Consider the following 20,477-nt stretch of genomic DNA (forward strand, 5'->3'; position numbering starts at 1 on the left):
ATGCCATTTTACATATGCCATTTTGGCCTTTTTTCTACCAATTTTTGGCCTTTTATCACATTTTATATATGCCATTTTGGCCTTTTTTCTACCAATTTTTGGCTAACAAATATATATATATACCAATTCAAACCAATTTTTTTTATATTAAATTCAAGATCAAGCAATTAAGATCCAAAGTAGAAATAGTTTTAAGTAAACCACATAGAACATTTCAAGTTTCTAGCCACTGCATCTGTCAACAGACATTTTCAGTAGTTGTGATGAAGTTAACTGACCTCATTGTAACACATGTAATTCAATACAGAACAATTAAGATTATATATTAAAAGTTTTAGATCAAACATCAAACACTGCAACTGTTTTATTTTCAAAATACATAGAAACTTTTAGCATAGAACTAGAAAGCTAGACATGACAATGTTGTTAAGCAGAAAGACCAGCTTCTTCGAGCAGCTGTTTCACCTTAGTGATGTAATCACTCATTGCTTCATCCTTGGATTTTCCTGCAAAATAAATAAATATAATTTTGACTGTTGCATTGAAACTATAGATTGACGATGTCTTAGTGTCGTGTTTGTGTCGGTATTTCATAGCACAAAAGCACCATAACAAAATATTCACACTTAAAACCGAAACTTATAACTTTTTCTACCTTCAACAGCCTTCCATGCATCCCATTTAGCTCTGTCTTTCTGGCTGAAAATCCCAGGACGAGCTGTAAATCATACACAAAATCATGAACAATCATAATCCATAAGCCTTATTGCCTAGGGCATTTCTGTATTAGCCTACTTGAGTTTATCTACCGACATAAACATTAGCGAAACTGTTTAGAAGATCTTATAGAAATAGCTTATGACATGTCCATAAGTTGTTTTCAACTTATAACGGTTTGTTCGGCCTTAAGCTTGTGCCGGCCCTAACCCTCCACTCGTTATTGCAGGAAGGTGACAGTGAGGATTCAAAAGTGGAAATATCGATTTGAAAATGACTTCTTAAATAAAAGAAAACTCACCGGTGGTAACAGGTCCAAGAGTGGCTTGCTTGTACAATCCATAAAGGATAAGCAAGTTTTCATTTGATGGACTCTCTTTTAGAGTCTTGACTTTCGCAGCATGCTCCTCAAAATCCTCCTGCATCACATTAACCAAGTGTGTAATGCTTGAAGTAATCATTTACTTATACTTATAAGCATAATATCAAGCACATGCAGAATTTTGATACTATTTCTATGAAAATGAAAAACATCACATGTTATGTTCATGTTCAGTACAGAGATCAGATTTAACATTCCTGCATAAAATTCAGCAAACAGTTTGAATCACATCATTTGAATAACAGGGTTTTTTCATACTGATAGCATTGAACAATTCCCAGTAACCGATTGCTGATAAAGAACTCCCCCAATTATAGTAAAAAGCAAACAAACCAGACCAGCAGGACTAGCATGCTTATCCCAAATCGTCACATTAATAGCCACCGTGAGAAACTTATTCACAACCCCAGTAACCGTAAAAGCAGTAGCCGAAACCGCTTTTCTCGCAGCAAATCCAAAGAAACTGATAAGCAAACCAAACACACAAGACAAAGAAACCGCAAGAAACGCATTCATCTCAAACAAACTCCCGGTACTCGAATTAATCGCATTCGAAACCTCAAAATTCTCTCCAGTTAGAAACCAAAAGAAAGGAGCAATCATTAAAGACAAGACAATACTTTAATGATTCCTTGAGAAATACTAGGGGGACAAACTCTTTCTACTCAATTGAAGAGTATAGTTCCTATACTCTAAAAGTTTGGAAGTTCATAAAAAAAACTCAAAGCCAACAATACTTCATAACAATGGAGATTTCTTTCTTTAACAATGAATTATATCTCTTTTAAGAAAATATCATAATTATTTAAACTTGTTATATACCATAATCATCTAATGTAACTCAACCAAATGGAAGCAACAAAAGAGAATATCCAAATGAGTGCGACTTATCAAGTGAATATTCTGCATCCTTACACATTAATGATTCACTATCACATGAAAAAATTAGGTGAGTAACATTGAAGCCCTACTCAATCTGCTCATAGTATCTACAACTACTCTGGCTTGGTCCCCCTAGTCCTAGTTAGTTAGTTGTATATAGTTTTAATAAAAAAAATGGTAAATATTGTGCAGTTCAATAAAAAAACATGATAATATACCTTAGACTCTTCTCCAGGCGCTTGAAACCAACATTAACAACTCTGCCCTTAAACTGATAGATGCAAACCACAGCTATGTCATGTAGCATTTGAACAATCCCCAAGGCTGATGTAGAATCCAAACTAATAGAAGAGAAGGATTGATTATGATCTCATTGCCAATACAAACTCTTTCCTCTCTCCACCAGACACTCCTTGACACATGTTCTCATACAATTAAGAATACAAACATATTTGTCAGTATATTAAACTCTATTATGTTGTTTTCGAGCATGACATTGATTATGACTAATTGAGACTCTAGTGGAAGCATGAATGTACCTCTCCAAGCCTAGCTCATAGATACCATATGTGAACAAGCTGCATATGTCAATGTTTCTTTTACAGTTAGGTGAGGAAACATAACATCATTCTTCACTTGTCAGTATATTAACATTCAGAAGCAGTGTTGCATAGAAAATCGTCAAAAGAAACCTACCTGCTTTTTAAGAACTTGGAATATGGTTGATCATTGTAAGTAACAGATCCGCCAATTATTGGTCGAAAGAAACCTACCTGCTTTGCATATGAGAGTTCATTTTTACCGGATACGGTTGAATTTTGCAAACGGTTCACTATATGCCTTTGGCGCAGCTTTTCCTGCTGTTGCTGGGTTTCCAAAGACATTCCAAAACCTGAGAGTCTCATTTGCGGCTGCAGATGCCACAGTACACCCATCCGGGCTCTGTGTCATGTACAACACTCTCGAGGTGTGACCGTTGAGTTCTGCCATCTTCACCATTGAAGGATACTTCCAAAGGGTGAGCTGGTTTTTAGTGAACCCATGTGAGCTAAGAAGCTCGCGCTCATTCTTGTTCCAGAGCAGAGAACAAACTTGTGATCCTGTATCGAAAGAATTCAGTCTCGCACCTGTGTGTGTGTTCCACAGTTTAATGCAATGATCACCCCCACCTCCACCAGATGCCAATAGGTTACCCTGAAAAGGACACCAAGCTAGTGCCTTCACAGCAGCTGTGTGTTCCTCAAACCTATGAAGCCAATTAGTAGGTGAATTTGAGGAAACCACAGACCTATCCCATATGTGAACAACATTATCGTTTCCACCACTCGCCAATTGATGTCCTGAGGATGACCACTTGAGCCCACAAACTTCCTGGTTGTGTCCTCTGTACGTTTCAACAATGTGAGATCTCACTCTAACATCATTGTTTACTATTTTACCATCCATTCCTCCTGTTGTCAGAATGTGACTGTTCCAAGCCAGTGAACCCACTCTTGTTCTATGTCCACCCTTTAGTGTCCTTAGCTACAGCAACCAAAATGAAACCATACAAATATGAGACTTGAGAACAATTTTAAGTTTAAAACAATACAAAGAATGGTTTAAATAAAACAGGACAAATTCTGTTCAGAACCAAAAACATATTTTGCCCTAAGAAATTTGCATCTAGTATGATGAATAAACAACAATAAAAGCATCATAAGAACAATGCCTAATGATTTATATGATAACTACCTGTTCAGAACCAAAAACATATTTTGCCTTAAGCAATTTGCATCTATAGTGTGATGAATAAACAACAATAACAGCACCATAAGAACAAGGCCTAATGAGTTATATGATAATTACCTGTTCAGAACCAAAAGCATATTTTGCCCTAAGCAATTTGCATCTATAGTATGATGAATAAACAACACAAAGAGCACCATAAGAACAAGGCCTAATGATTTATAAGATATTTACCTGTTTAGAAGCACTGGTATCCCATATCTGGACATGAGAATTGTTCAAACCAATGGCTAAATGGCGACCATCTTGGGCCCAGTTAACACTTGTGACAGGACCATATTCCTCATCCACAGTGACAAGTTCTGAAGTGGAACTATCTGAAGCATTCCAAAGATAAACTGTATTTTCAAGGGCAATACTAAGGACATTATCGCTACCCCAATCTAGTAAATTCAAGTAAAAATCATCCTAGATATCAGGGGCATCCAAGGTCCTCTCAGAAGTCTGCAAAAACATTTTTACAAACACATTACAGACATGCCAAAATTGAAAAATGGAAAGACTTAAACAAATTTGATTATTGAATATAGAAAACGCAAGACTTTGAAACAACTAACCTGAGGAATACGTCGTTTGGGTTTGGATAATTTGGATTGAGGAGGAGGCGAAAGAATTTCCCTAGGTACGAGTTCAACCGGTGTCGGAGGCTTATTCTTGAAAGCCAATATTCGAGTTCCGTCATTGATGTTAACGGCTTCTGCGAGTTTTTTCTGGTATGGTGTAATCACCTCTGGATTTTCTTTTCCCTTTGTACCCTCCGTCAGCATGTAATGAGCATAACCAAAATCCATTGCTGATCTATTTGGAATACACCTATCCAACTGTTACAAAAAATAAACCCTAAATTGAGAAATTCCGAATCGATAAAATCAAATCAAACTAAAATTAAATTTTAAAAAATCATTATAAATCAATAAAAAGAGTAAAAGTGAGAGAAATCGCTTACATTATCCTGATCCTGCGAAGAATTTTTCTGATGAAGGAAGCGTTCTTGGAAAGGGACACGGGAATCGGTCTTTGAAAAAGGCCTCCACCATCCTGAATCCATTATCAAAGAAACCTGCAAGAAGAAAGAGAGATTCAGAGAAGTGAGAGAAAAGAATGGAAAATAAACGAAGAAATGATGATAATAATGAAAAGAATGGAAAATAAACGAAGAATGTAAAAGTCTTTTAATTTTTTTTTTAATTGAAAGACTTTAAACAGCGTTTTCTCAAAAGCGCTGACTAAGGTCTATATTTAAAAGCGCTTTCTAAAAGCGCTGTCTAAGGGGGGGTCTTAGACAGCGCTTTCTAAAAGCGCTGTCTAAGACCCCCCCTTAGACAGCGCTTTCATTATTTTTTTAGAACATTTTCCGTGTTTTATTTTTATCTTAACCTTAGACAGCGCTTTCTTTTAAAAGCGGTTGTCCACGTATTTTTGCAATTTCAGATTTTCCTTTTTATTTCATTTTCTTCAATAATTCATATTAAATTCAATATTGATCCAAAAAATATGGGACTTTCACCAAAAATTGTCAAATATTTTTCTCTTTCATATTCTGAATTTAAATTATTTTTTGGATCATTATTAATATTTTTCTGAATTAATTGATTTTTCACTTGTTTTTAATTGTTTACAAATATTTTTAAGTGTCCAAAAATTATGAATTTTTTTATCCAAGGTCCTTTGACCTTGTTTGACCTATGATAAATCACATGGCCATTTATTTGGTGTTTTGATGTGATTTTAGGATTTGGACAAAACATATTTGAATTTAATGCATTATTTTAATATTTTTAATTGAATAAATGCCATTTTAATTGTGTTGGCCATTTGGATTGACTTATTTGAGTTTCTCATTTGTTGTTGGGCCTTGGTCAAGGTTGATTTGACTTTGTCAAGTTAATATTATTGGATTTAAGGGATTGATGGAATGTACATTCCATCTCCCAAAATGAATGAATAATATTAATTTGGTAAAAGTCCTCCTTTGACCAATTTGTGATCTCATTCATCCCTTTCCCTCTTCATCTATTTCCTCTTCTTCATCCATTCATTTCAATTGGCCAATGAAATCTCAAAGTCCTAATGCTAGTTGATTGAAAAATTAACATGAGTATGGATGAGATTAGGCCACACCTTTGCATATTTTGTGTGTGTGGTATGTTTAATGAACATAGTTATTAATACTATGTCTCCAACATGCATTAACACCAAAAGTTTATTGCCCGACCTCAAATAGTTGGGACTTCTACATAAGTCCAATTACAGTTGCTTAACATAGCGCTAAATTTGTGACACAAAAGGCATAAGCATTCTAGTTAGTGAGATTGTAAGTCTCCCCTTTTCCATGGTACTGTGTGGAAACTTGGCCTTCTTTCCTTCCTTTGGAAGATGTTTTGGTTCAAGGATCCATGCTTGTGGCAAGTGGGTTGAGTGTTCTCCAAAGAATGTCTTAACATCAAAAAGAAAAATAAAACTAACTATTAACTTACTCACCATTAACTTTTACTTTCAAGCTTTTACTTTTAATGTAATTTATTTTTATTGCTCTATTATCATTTGTCATTGTACATATCATTTTAATTGTTTATGTTTATGCAATTTTCACTTTGTCCACTTGGACCATATTGTGTGATATACTTTGTTGCTTTGTTTGTTTGATTGGTCTTTGACCATTAATGCACATAATAATAACAAAAACCCTAAAAAGACTTTTGAATGGACTATTGTTTTGATCTCCCTAATTGGATTTAGAACTTAGGCAACATTCCTTTGCTAATGGACTTTGCCAATGCCAATTTGTTGAAAGACCGAGAACTTGCAAGTTTGAATTCATCTGATACATCATTATAGATCTCTCCAGAATCATCTGCAACATTGATCCTTGTTAAGCTGTTATGTTGAACCTGTGACTTGTAGAATTCAAGATGACTCATAGATACAACACTCGCGCCAATCAACTGAGAATCATGGAACATTTGGAACAAGAGAACATAGAGTTAAAGGACGAGATTTCCCGCTTGACTGCCATGATGAAGTCTGTTTTAGCTGCTCAGAGTCAGTCTTCTCCAACACCTGCAACTCCTCCTCCTCAGAGGTCTGTCATTTCAGAGGTTGTTATTTCAATCGTGCCTGCCACTCAATTTGCTCCTACCATGCCTGCCGGATTCCCGTGGAGAATGCCGCCGAACTTTGTGCCTGAAGGGTTTGCGCCTACCTTTTCTTCCATGTCGGCATCTAGCCTGGTCATGTCTGTTCCGCCTCCAATTGTTCACACTCTGCCTCATGTTGAGGACACCATCTACTATTCTAAGGTGTCTGAGGGCCTTGATGTTTATGAGAAGATGGATGAGATGAAATACCAATTCCTTGAGCTGCGAAAGGAGTTGAAGACCTTGAGGGGAAAATATCTGTTTGGTAAGAGTGCTACTGAACTCTGCTTGGTACCAAACATTAAAATCCCGATGAAGTTCAAAGTCCCTGACTTTGAAAAGTATAAGGGAGATACATGTCCCCTTATCCATCTCGTCATGTATGCCAGGAAAATGTGAACGCAAACTGATAATGATCAGTTATTAATTCACTATTTTCAAGACAGCCTGACTGGTGTCGCTCTGAGGTGGTACATGGGATTGAATAGTGCAAGTGCTCACACGTTCAATGATTTGGGTGAAGCTTTTGTGAAATGGTACAAGTACAACATGGACATGGCACCGGATAGAGACCAGCTGAGGTCGATGTCTCAGAAGGACGAAGAGACATTCAAAGAATACTCCCAGAGGTGGAGAGAGCTTGTTGCTCAGATAAATCCTCTGTTGGAAGAGAAAGAGATGACCAAGATCTTCCTTAAGACCCTGAATTCATTTTATTACGAACACATGATTGCTACTGCCCGCAGTTACTTTACCGAAATGGTAAACATGGGGATGAGGTTAGAAGAGGGTGTTCGAGAAGGATGTTTGTCTAAGGAAGAGGTATCATCAAGCAAGAAATATAGGAGCCGTTTCTCTAGGAAGAAGGAAGGTGAAACTAATGTAGTATCAGTGGGGAGGAAGAAAAGGCCTTATGTTAGAAGAAGTTAGCAACCACGTCAATATCATCCGTTATTCCAGTATTTTCAAACAATCAATCCATGTCAGTTTAACAACAATGTCAACAACAGCCACAACAAAGAACAAACAACTACAACAACAACACCAACAGTAATTAACGACAACAACAAAATTTTGAGAGGAAGAAGTTCTCTTTCGACCCTATGCTGAATTATACCCGTCCTTGGTTCTCAAGAACCTTCTCCAACCAAGAAATCCGCCGCAAATTCCAGAACCACTTCCATGGTGGTATAAGCCAGAATTCGCTGTGCCTTTCATCAAGGAGCTCCCGACCATGATATTGAAAACTGCTACCCATTAAAGTACGAGGTCCAGAAGCTAGTAAAGAGTGGGATGTTGTCCTTTAAGGACCATGCACCGAATGTGAAAGAAAATCCATTGCCTGCTCATGGTAATTCCTCTGTTAATATGGTAGATGGTTGTCCGGGAAGTTTCCGAGTGTTTGATGTGCGACGTATTCGTCGGTCCTTGGTTGAAAAGCATAAAAACATGTGTACCATTTGTGATTGTGAGCATGACCGTGCCGGTTGTGCGATTTGCAATGTACACCCCCGTGGGTGTTCAGTTGTCAATAGAGATATCCAGAAGTTGTTGGATGAGAATGTAATCCAGATTTAACAGTCAAGGGATAGAGATGATGTGAACGTGATAATCCAATTTCATAGTAGCAACATCAACAACATCAATAAATCGGTATCGCTGTTAGTAATACTGTTGGCAGGCCCAGTCCCATATGCATCTGATAAAGCTGTTCCGTATCAATATAACGCTACTATGTTAGAAAATGGTCAAGAGGTTCCGTTGCCTACGACTAATTCCATTTTGAACATTGCTGATGCTACAAAGGTGACCCGTAGTGGTCGTGTTTTTGGTACCATTTTCCCAAAAGATGTAGAAGATGTTGGTAAGAAGGTTGAGGTACCTGTAGCAAATCCAGTTAGTGCTCAAAAGTGTCAGTCTGGTGAGTCAAACAAAGCTTTTGATGGGTCTCGCAAGACTGTTATTGGTGAGGTGGACCTTCCAGTGAAGATAGGTCCGAGTGATTTCCAAATTACTTTCCATGGAATGGATATCCACTCGGTCTATAGTTTCTTGTTAGGAAGGCCATGGATACATGAGGCGGGAGCTGTGACATCCACTCTGCATCAGAAATTGAAATTTGTGAAGAATGGTAAGCTCGTCATTGTGGGTGGAGAGAAAGCACTATTGGCGAGTCACCTATCGTATTTCTCATATGTGGAAGCTGAGGATGAGATTGGAACTCCGTTCCAAGCTCTATCTATTGCTGAAGAGAAGAAAGTTGGGGTACCTATGTCCTCTTTTAAAGATGCTCAGAATATCGTCGAAGATGGTAGTTCTGATTAGTGGGGCCGGATGGTAGAGGTCGCCGAGAACAAGAACCGAGTTGGTTTAGGTTTCCAGCAAGGGTCGTCTGTGATCAAAGATGAAGATGTGCAACCTAGTTTCCATAGCGGAGGTTTCATTCATGGTAATGAACAACACTCAGTTGTAGTGATCGAGGATGACGAAGATGAAGACTGCACCAATTTTGTGACGCATGGAAAACCTTGCAACAATTGGATCGCTGTCAAAGTTCCTGTTATTGTTCATCGCTCTAAGTAATTGCTTTTACTATTTTTTTGAAAATCCTTCTCCTATGCCTAAGGGAGAAGTGAAAATTGTTGGTCATATTTCAAATTAATCATCAATAAAATGCACTTCTATTAATCCACATTGTTGGTTCTAAGTGTTGGCAACAATTTTGGTAAAACAAAGAGTGTTCACAAGATGTTGCATGTGATGTCTTAACATAAGATATCTTGTACCTGCTGGTCGTTTAAAAACATAATTATGCAGGATTGTTTCAGGATATCATACACGATGTCATGACATCTGATATTATGTACCTGCTGGATATTTAAAATAGAATTATGCAGGATTGTTCCAGGATGTCAGACCCGATGTCATGACATTTGTACACAGAACATTCAGTGTGAATGTTATGTGTTATGTGATTACACTTTTAATAGCAATCTATGTATGATTGAAGATCTGATTTACAAACGCATTCAATCATTAATTACAACCAGATTTACTTATTTTCCTACAAGATCTAATCAGCTGTCATGAGATGATTTGAATGGAAAATAGTTTTATGGATTCAAGATGTCCAAGCCCCGCTGAATGCTTCTATAAATAGGACATGGAAAACCTGATTTTATACACAAGAATTACAAAGCGTAATATTGAGAGAGAATAAGGGCTTGTGTTTTGTATGGGCGTGTGACTTGTAAGCAATTCAATTCATCCATAAATGATTGAATTGGTCTGATTTGTGAGTTGTAATTTGTCAATCAAAGCTTTTAAGCATGAGTGTGTGTCTACTTGATTGAATCTGCTAAGTAAGATCAAGTGTGTGTCTTTGAAGAGTGTCTTCTTTTCATAAGTTATTGTTGTTTATACCACTGGTGTGATTGAGGGGGAGTGAGTGAGATCTCATATCTAAGAGTTCTTAGGTAGAAATCATATGGGTAGAGATTAGGTGAAAAAGGCTGTAACTTGTGGAGTGTACTGAGAGTCTTTGAACTGATTCTATTTAGTGGATTTCCTTCCTGGCTTGGTAGCCCCTAGACGTAGGTGAGTTGCACCGTACTGGGTTAACAATTGCTTGTGTCTCTTGCATTACTATTCTATATTTTTATCCTGTTTGCATTATTCAGATATTAGTGTCGTGACATTACCTTCGACATCTCATATCTGATACCAGAATTTCAATTGGTACCAGAGCTGGCATCCTGCTTTGGTTCTGGGTGAGATCTAGGGACAATACTTTCTGGTACTATGGAGAGAGATGGAGGATTTGTTCACAGGCCACCAATTTTGGATGGATCTAACTATGACTATTGGAAACCTCGAATGGTAGCTTTCCTAAAATCTCTGGATAATAAGGCTTGGAAGGCTGTGTTAACAGGCTGGGTATATCCAGTAATTACTAAGGAAGGAGAAGCCACAACTGACAAGAATCCTGAAGAACAATGGTCCAAGGAGGAGGATGATATATCCCTTGGAAACTCTAAAGCATTGAATGCCATATTCAATGGAGTAGACAAGAATATCTTCAGGTTGGTAAACAAATGTGAGGTGGTTAAACATGCTTGGGACATTCTCAAAACCACTCATGAAGGCACCTCTAGAGTAAAGATGTCTAGACTACAGCTGCTCACCACCAAGTTTGAAAATATAAGGATGAAAGAAGATGAAAATGTTCATGAATTTCTTATGAGTATCCTTGAAATTTCTAATGCCTCAGGAGCCCTAGGAGAGAAGATGTCAGATGAAAAATTAGTAAGAAAAATACTCAGGTCACTCCCTAAGAGATTTGCTATGAAGGTGACAACCATAGAAGAGTCTCAAGACATCTCCAATATGAGAGTTGATGAGCTAATTGGTTCCCTCAAAACATTTGAGATGGGAATGAGTGATGGATCTAAAAAGAAAACCAAAAGCATAACCTTCATGTCAAACACAAAGGAGGAAAATGGTCAGGATGTTGATGAAGATCTAGCAAATGATGTAGCAATGTTGGGAAGACAGTTCAATAGACTGTTGAAAAAGATGGATGTAAGATCTAAGGCTAATGTCAAGAACATCTCATTTGACATCAGTAAATCCAACAATGCTGGAAGAAGAACAAGGTCAAATGATAAGCCCAAAGAAGGAAAAGAAGTATAGTGCTATCAATGTGATGAGTATGGACACATTAGAACTGAATGTGGAACCTACCTCAAGAAACAGAAGAGGAGTCTTGCTGCCACTTGGTCTGATGAGAGTGAAACAGAAGACTCTGGAAATCTGGTGACTGCCTTGACTGGAAGATGGGGTTCTGATGAAGACTCAAGTGATAATGAAGTAAACTTTGAAGAGTTGGCCACTACCTACAGAAAGTTGTGTCATAAAAGTGCAGAGGTGTATAAACAGGTTGAAAGCCAGAAGAAGGTAATAACTCAACTTGAGAATGAGAAGGTAGAACACTTGGAAAATTTGGCCACCTGAAGCCCTTCTGCTATAAGCTGTATGGTTTTCCTAGCCCTGTTCATCATCAGACTCATTATCAACCTAGACCCAAACATCACAGGCCTGTCAACAAAAAGCAATGGGTTCCTAAGACTAATGTTACAAGTCTAATAGCTCACACTTCCTTCAGAGTTTCAGCCAAAGAAGATTGGTATCTTGACAGTGGGTGCTCCAGACACATGACTGGAAACAAAGACCTGCTAACTGGCCTTCACCCTCATGCCACGAGCTATGTAACCTTTGGTGATGGAGCAAAGGGTGAAATCAAGGGGATAGGTAAGCTTGATTGCCCTGGAGTTCCTGAACTTGACAAGGTCCTACTTGTTAAGGGCTTGACTGCAAATCTAATAAGCATCAGTCAACTGTGTGACCAAGGTCTAAATGTTAACTTCACTAAAACTGAATGTGTGATTACTAACAAAGAAAGTGAAGTGATCATGAAAGGAGTCAGGACCAAAGACAAATGTTACATGTGGAGCTCTCAAATTAGTTATTCCTCAAAGTGTACCTTAGTCAAAGTAAAAGGGATGAAGATGATTATATCTGCTAGAGGAACTCCTATATTGAAGATTGATGAAAGAAAAGTCTGTGGGAAATGTCAGACAAGGATGTCACACTAGAAACTCAGACATGACATCACTTCCAAAGGTTTGAAACTCCTCCATATGGATTTGATGGATGACTTCTCCAGATACACCTGGACCAAAAACAAATCTGATGTGGTTGAAATTTTCAAAGATTTTTGTCTGAAACCTCCAGGAGAAAAGCTCATGGTGGCTCAAATAGATGTGGATAATATTGGGTTTGGTAGGAGGTTAGATCAGATCGTAGAACATGTTGCTAGTTAAATGCAGTCTGAAGTTGGAAAGAACTTTGTTTGACTTGGGCTACAAGTCAAGCAGATAGAAGGGTCTATGTGTCTATCTCAAAGCAAATGTGCCAAGAACAATGTTAAGAAGATTGGGATGGAGAGTGAAAGGACACCTACTCCTACACATATGAAAGATTAAAATGGTGTTTGTGCTATATATCAAGCTGAATATATAGCAACTGGAAGTAGTTGTTCTCAACAGGGTTGGTTGAAACTAATGTTGACTGAATACAATGTCACACACGATGTCATGTCAGTGTACTATGACAACTTGAGTGCTACAACTATGTCCAAAAATCCTATTCAGCACAACTGGACTAAGCACATTGATTTTTGTCATCACTTCATTAGAGAATTTGTGGAAGACAAAAATCATAGGACTAAAGCATGAAATGCAATTAGCTGACAAATTTGCAAGGGTTTTGGATGCTAATCAGTTTGAATGTTTAAGAGGGAAATTGGGGATTTATATTCATGTGAAGTTATAGCAATTAAAGTGGAGTGGAAAAGGTAATAAAAATATTGTCTGCCCACTTAAAAGAAAGAGCCACATTTATGATAAATCATTACCTAGTATTGCACCTAGTATCTATGCCATTTCCACACGCTACCTAAACACAACTTTTTCCATCTTCATCCAACTTCTCAGACAACCTCTGCTAGGGCAAAAAGATTTTTATCAAAAGTTCAACAAAATGTCACAACATCCCTCATCCTCAGGATCAAAACCCACTCATAAAGCAAGGACTCCCTCCATGGAGTTTCTGGATGAAGATATTTTGGAGGTTATTCCCCTCTCTGTTATTCCAGGCGACATCCCTAGCCCTTCTTCCACGGATGGAAGTAATCAAGGTAACATTCCTGATAAACCTCCTCATAAGGATGACATGCACTTTACAGATCGTGCCATTAGGAACCTAGTAACTAGGATTCTAAATGAAGGGCATGCAGTCAAGGGTGTTTCTACCCCTCTGTCTAGAAGGGACCCCTCACTTGAGGTGGGACCCCAAACTAAGAAAGATGATGATTCATCTAGATCAGAGAAAAACATGGCTGCTGAGGGACTATGCTCTATATGTAAAACCTTGCCTAGTAAGAAACCAATACATGTTTCTCATGAGATTGCTGAGAATGTTATTAATGTGGAGGAAGAGAGTTCAGAAGAAGAAGATGACACCTTTGTTCATCATGTAAAACCAAGTGTTGCAAGGAAATTGAAGACTAGAAAAGGGAAGACTGTGGCTGAAATGATGACAGCAAGAAAAGGTAAAAAGGTTGTTGGTGTAGGACCCTCCAAATCATGGAGTAAAGTAGAGGTTAAGAATAGAAAGGTCAGAGAGAGTTCTGACTCTGAAGATGATGTTGAAGATGATGTCCCAGACATCTCTCCTGCTAAAAGGCAGATTGTTAAAAAGTCTCCAACCAAGGTTGCAGCTGTGCACTTAGACAACATCTCTTTCCATCTGGAAGATGGTGCTGCCAAGTGGAAGTTTGTTATTTAAAGGAGAGTTGTTGTTGAGAGTGAGATAAGGAAGGAGGCTGTAGAGGTGAAGGAAGTTATGGAATTGATTAAGACTGTTGGACTGATGAAAACTGTTGTTGCTTTGCCCCAATGGTTTGAAGGGTTAGTGAAAGAGTTTGTTGTGAATATCCCAGAAGATATTTCTGAAGAAGTAGCAAGGAATTTTGCAAGGTCTTTGTCAGAGGTAGATGTGTGAGGTTCTCCCCAACCATAATTGTAAGACCCCAATTTTGACCCTAAGATCCCTCATGGCATCATAACATTGCATTTGCATTGCCTCAAGGATCTTTAGCATCTTGGTTCCCTTTGCTTTTGGGTGGGACTTCTTGTGATTGGTTTGAGATCACCAAGCATGCTTGAATTATACATCATTGTTTCTCTTACTTTTGTTTACTAACCAAAAGCACAAAAATGTGTCACTAACATCTTTTGTTTGAAGATTGAGTATCATCCAAGACACTTTGTGGGTTCTATTTAGATGATCAGTCAACACAAGGGAATGGCTTGAGATACTTCCAATAGGTTCAAATGGGGTCTATTCGTCAGTCAAAACGTTAATCTTGAAGGAGCAAAAGTTTGTTCATGAGCTATCAAGCTCGCTAGGCGAGCAGAATGGGTCGCCTAGCGAGTCCCAAGAAAAGCCACCAGAATCACCTATGCTCAGAGGAATTTCTTGAACTGTCAAGCTCGCTAGGCGAAGCCCACGTGTTAAAAAAAAACGAAAAACGAAAAACGAAAAAAGAAAAAACGAAAAATGAAAAAAAAAGATAAATAAATAAATAAATAAATAAAATATAACAGAAATTTTTTGGACTTGGGCCTCTCTCATTTGAGGCCACAAGTCCACAAAAATCAGGTTATAAATTCAGAGTTTTAGTGAAACAAAAGGAAATTCTATTCCTATTACCCTGGCAGGGAAAAAGATAGTGAGAGAAGAGCTAACAGAGTTCAGAGCAACCTCCAGAGACTGAAGGGAACTCATCGGCAAAGAACCAATTCCCTCTCATATAAACCCTCAGATTGCTTTGCAAACCCAACCGGGCAATTCAATTTCATTCGATCTCTCCACTCAGGTTTTCCTTATTCCTATTACTTTATGCTTTTAATTTGAATGCTCTGAATGTATGAGGTTTTATGGGTGAATTTGATACCCTTTTGATGCATGTGTTTGACAAGAGATTTAGGCCTCCTACCCTTGATTGCTTTTTGTGAATTTTAATGGCATGATTCATGTGGTTACATTTTGATTTGGGGGGCAACTCTTGATTACCCTATCTTGTTTCTCTAATCTGTTTGTTGAGTTTTGTTTTGTGAGGACTCATATGACTCTTGCAGAGATGGCTTGCCTGATGTTCCACTTTATTTGTGGGATACCACCTGGAGGTTTATTCCGATTACCTGTACTGACTCACTTTCTTTGATGGTGCTAGCTTGAGATATCTTTGGGTTTCTTATGTCTTTAATTGCTGTTACTTCGGATCTTTATCCGTACGGTAGATCTCTCGATCCCTTTACTTTTCCCGCATGTTACCGATTTCTTAGGTTTCGTATAGCCTCTCGTGCCATGTCACTTAAGGTTGCGCGGTTCCTTCATCTAGGACTGCCTTTTTGCATGAGCATCCCTAAACACCCCAAACTCATTGATTTTTCTTCTCCTAAGAACACGTTATCTCCTTCTACTACAGGCGAGTAAGTCTCCAAAGGTCGAGCATCCGGTAGATTGCGTAGTAACGTCGTTCACCCCAAAACACAACCCTTACCCCATAGGTGGTCGAACTACGTTTTGCTCTGATTTTCATCCCAGATGAGATACGTAGGCATAAGACGCGATGTCTTAGCAAGCACACTCCTCTTTAACCCATAGGTAGCCGAGCTACGAATACTTTGATTCTCAGATTTAGATGAGATACGTATGCAGTGGATGCGACGTCCGTGCGAGTCATTTTCTTTTGACCCTTCTTTTAGTAAGTAGTACATTAGATAAACATACATGCTTTTCTCATCCCTTCAATCATGTTTGCACAAATAAATTTTCAAAAAAAAAACAACAACCTTTGCATCAAAAGTGAAAAGGGCTCCCTATGAGTACCTAGGATGCTTTGGGTGCCTAACACCTTCCCATTGCATGACCAACCCCCTTACTCAGATCTCTGACATTTTTACTAGTTTTTGATTCGATAAAACTTTTAGGTTTTTGTTCGCTTTCTAACCATTCCTTTGGATAAATAGAAGTGCGGTGGCGACTCGACTTGTATGATTTACCTTGGATTTAGTCAATATCTCTAATGGTAATGAATACCCCGCTACAATAATCAATAAGTTCCTAGGGAGAGGAACTGAAGGAGGTGTGGAGTTAGAGGCTACAGACAATGAATTCTATAGGACTATTACTGCTGGCCAAGTCAAGGAATAGCCTAGTAAGAAGAATCTATCAGCTGGCAAGTTAACTGTTAAATATGCCATCTTGCACAAGATTGGTTCAGCCAACTGGGTGCCAACAAACCATATCTCAACCATTTCTAATGGTCCTGGAAGAATCAACTATGCTATTGGAACCAGGCTAAACTCTGATTTTGGAAGGTTTATGTTTGAAAAAATTGTTAGACATGCCTCCACTAATGCAGTAAAGCTGCCTATTGCCTTTCCATCTATCATTTGTGGAATTATCTTAAGCCAGCAACCAGGCATTCTCAACACAAGTGATGTTCCCAGTAGAAGGAAGCCTCTACTGTCCATTCACTACAAGTTATTTGAAGGGAGCCATGTCAATGATGTTGTCATGACATTTGCAAGGAAGGGCCAGCCTCTCAAGGTGGCTTGATTGCTGAATTAAAGGAAACTTTTAAGGAGCTGGATACTGGTATTAGGGTTGCCAAGGCAAGGAAAGAGGCTTTGGAGGTTCTTATTAGTAGCTTAGAGAAGGAAAAGATGGATAAGATTGGTGAAACCAAGGAGTCATATGCCCATACCTCAAGTGAGAGGTCCAATTCTCAAGATCAATCTAATGGCAGTTCTGAATCTGAAGGTGAAGAAGATGCTACTTCCTCAGACTAAGTTGTGAAGGCCCCCCTGTTATGAAGACTGTGTGTGTTGTATGCTGTTATGAAGACTGTTCTGGATGCTGGGTGTTTTGTTGTTTTTTTCTGTTGGAATGTTTGTAATTTGTGGCAGTCCTTACCGATGCCTTGATGTAATATTTGGGCTCTTAATGAGTTCCATGGATTTCTAATTATCTCAGCTATTACAGATGTGTATAATCATGGTTTGTATCTCCTAACATTTATGTTTTAACATTTTATATGTTATAACATCTCTTGTGACATTCTCTGCTAGGCTGATTGACATTTATTTTGTCTAATTGGTCACCTTTGGTATATTTTAACTAAAAAGGTGGAGAAGTGATTATGTGGAGAGCTGCAGTTAAATATGTGGATTATGGAGATCTGTAGTGCTGTTGGAGCTAGCTAGGCTAAATAGGTGAACAACTGAAGTTGAAGGAGATGTTTGATGTGGGACAAAATGATGTTCTGTTCTATGATGTTGGAGGAGATGTCTGATGTGGGACAAAATGATGTTCTATTATGTGATGTTAAAGGAGATGTCAGAATGTGATTCTGAATGTTACAGATGTTGAAGGAGATGCCAGAAGGATATTCTGATTGTTACAGGTGTTGTTATTATAGGTGTTGTTATTGTTAAAGGAGATGTCAGAAGGATATTCTAATTGTTACAGGTGCTGTTATTGTTAAAGGAGATGTCTATATTGAACAGACTCAGGGGGAGAAGAAGTACCCTTGTGCATTTGTGTGTTTTACTAGTTGCTATTATAGCTAGTAATTCTGTTTGCTTCTGCTGCTGCTTAAACTGATGTTATGCTGTTTAACTGTTGATGTGTTTTTCTTGTGAACAAAGCAGACAAATATATGTTTTAGCCAAAATTTGCCAAAGGGGGACTTTATTGGTTCTAAGTGTTGGAGCAATTTTGGTAAAACAAAGAGTGTTCACTAGATGTTGCATGTGATGTCCTAACATAAGATATCTTGTACCTGCTGGTGGTTTAAAAACATAATTATGCAGGATTATTTCAGGATGTCATACACGATGTCATGACATCTGATATTATGTACCTGTTGGATATTTAAAATGGAATTATGCAGGATTTTTCCAGGATGTCAAACCCGATTTCATGACATTTGTACACAGAACATTCAGTGTGAATCTTATGTGTTATGTGATTGCGCTTTTAATGGCAATCTATGTATGATTGAAGATCTGATTTACAAACGCATTCAATCATTAATTACAACCAGATTTACTTATTTTCCTACAAGATCTAATCAACTGTCATGAGAAGATTTGAATGGAAAATAGTTTTAGGGTTTCAAAATGTCCAAGCCCAGCTGAATGCTTTTATAAATAGGACATGGAAAACCTGATTTGATACACAAGAAATACAGAGCGAAATATTGAGAGAGAATAAAGGTTTGTGTCTTGTATGGTTGTGTGACTTGTAAGCCATTCAATTCATCCATAGATGATTGAATTGGTCAGATTTGTGAGTTGTAATTTGTCACTCAAAGCTTTTAAGCATGAGTGTGTGTCTACTTGATTGAAGCTGCTAAGTAAGATCAAGTGTGTGTCTTGGAAGAGTGTCTTCTTTTCATAAGTAATTGTTGTTTATATCATTGGTGTGATTGAGGGGGAGTGAGTGGGATCTCATATCTAAGAGTTCTTACGTAGAAATCATACAAGTAGAGATTAGGTGAAAAAGACTGTAACTTGTGAAGTGTACTGAGAGTCTTTGAACTGATTCTATTTAGTGGATTTCTTTCCTATCTTGGTAGCCCCCAGATGTAGGTGAGTTGCACCAAACTGGGTTAACAATTGGTTATGTCTCTTGCATTACTATTCTTTATCTTTGTTTTGTTTGTGTTATTCAGATATTAGTGTCGTGACATTACCTTTGACATCTCATATCTGATACCAGAGTTTCACACATCTATGATGTTTTATTTTTACTTTTTGCTGTTTTGAAAATGGTAATCACAAAAAAAATATATAAATAAAACCGTCCATCTGCATAATATTTGCTCACTATTCACTTCTCTAAAATCAAAATATCAAATCATTATGCAGGTTGGTTTCTAATCCCATTGAATATAATGATCCTACTCCTTCTCTGAACTTTGAATTGCCCATGTTTGAGGCTGACGAAGAAAGTGATGAAGAAGTGTCCGATGAATTGTATCGTCTACTTGAGTACGAGGAAAAAGCCATTCAACCATTCAAAGAGCAGATTGAGTTAGTCAACTTGGGTTCCGAAGATGATGTGAAGGAAATCAAGATTGGGCCTCAACTGTGTCCAGAGGATAAGAAGGGGTTTATTAATCTTCTTCGAGAGTATTCAGATGTGTTTGCTTAGTCTTATCGAGACATGTCTGGTTTGGATTCTGAGATTGTGGAGCGTAGATTGTCGTTAAAGCCAGAATGCCCGCCAATTAAGCAGAAGTTGAGGAGGACTCATCCTAATATGGCAGTAAAGATCAAAGAAGAAGTGCAAAAGAAGATTGACGTCGGTTTCCTTGTTACCACTGAGTATCGTCAGTGGGTGGTGTAATACCCCAAAATTTAACCTTCATTTTTCCTGGAAGCATGGGATTATGTTTTACACTTCATTAGCATCATATTAGGTCATACTCATTGCATACTGCATTAGTGACATGAAGATCAGGTTTTGATCGATCACTCCTTAATAGAAGGAACCCACACAAATCAAGATTGAGAATTGGACTTCATTTTCTAAATATACAAGTCTCAAGGGTCTCAGGGGGGTCCAGGTATCTTATTATGGTCCTCAGTTCATCAGTGAAGGATTCAGAGCTATCAAAGTGTTCATCTGGATTTAATCAGGAATTAGGGTTTCATGGCTACCTGCAATAGGAAATGTTTGGTTGGAAGTATGGAGCTCATCCGTGTCATGATTAGAGAGGCATCTTGGCCTAGGAAGATTCAAAATTATCTCAGAAAGATCCATTGGCAATCAGTGCAATCAGTTCCTGATCATTTTGCCCTAAAACTAGGGTTTGGTATAAAATCAGTTTATTTATGATTCTTAGGGTGAAACTCTTTTCCATGGCCCTCCAT

General features: G+C 38.0%; 1 protein-coding gene and 1 pseudogene across 1 annotated transcript; both read right to left on the minus strand.

The window, feature by feature from the left end:
• Positions 1–297: 297 nt before the first annotated feature.
• LOC127123280 (acyl-CoA-binding domain-containing protein 1) lies at positions 298–1,178 on the minus strand. Its single transcript, XM_051053513.1, has 3 exons — positions 1,019–1,178; positions 656–718; positions 298–506 (listed from the first exon to the last, which is right to left on the minus strand). Exons 1-3 carry the CDS (start codon positions 1,176–1,178, stop codon positions 427–429), a joined length of 303 nt encoding a protein of 100 aa, XP_050909470.1. The 3' UTR covers positions 298–426.
• LOC127119535 (cell division cycle 20.2, cofactor of APC complex-like) lies at positions 690–4,880 on the minus strand (annotated as a pseudogene).
• Between the last annotated feature and the right edge of the window lie 15,597 nt (positions 4,881–20,477).

This window comes from Lathyrus oleraceus, chromosome 2 (assembly GCF_024323335.1).
Source record: "Lathyrus oleraceus cultivar Zhongwan6 chromosome 2, CAAS_Psat_ZW6_1.0, whole genome shotgun sequence".
NCBI lineage: Eukaryota > Viridiplantae > Streptophyta > Magnoliopsida > Fabales > Fabaceae > Lathyrus > Lathyrus oleraceus.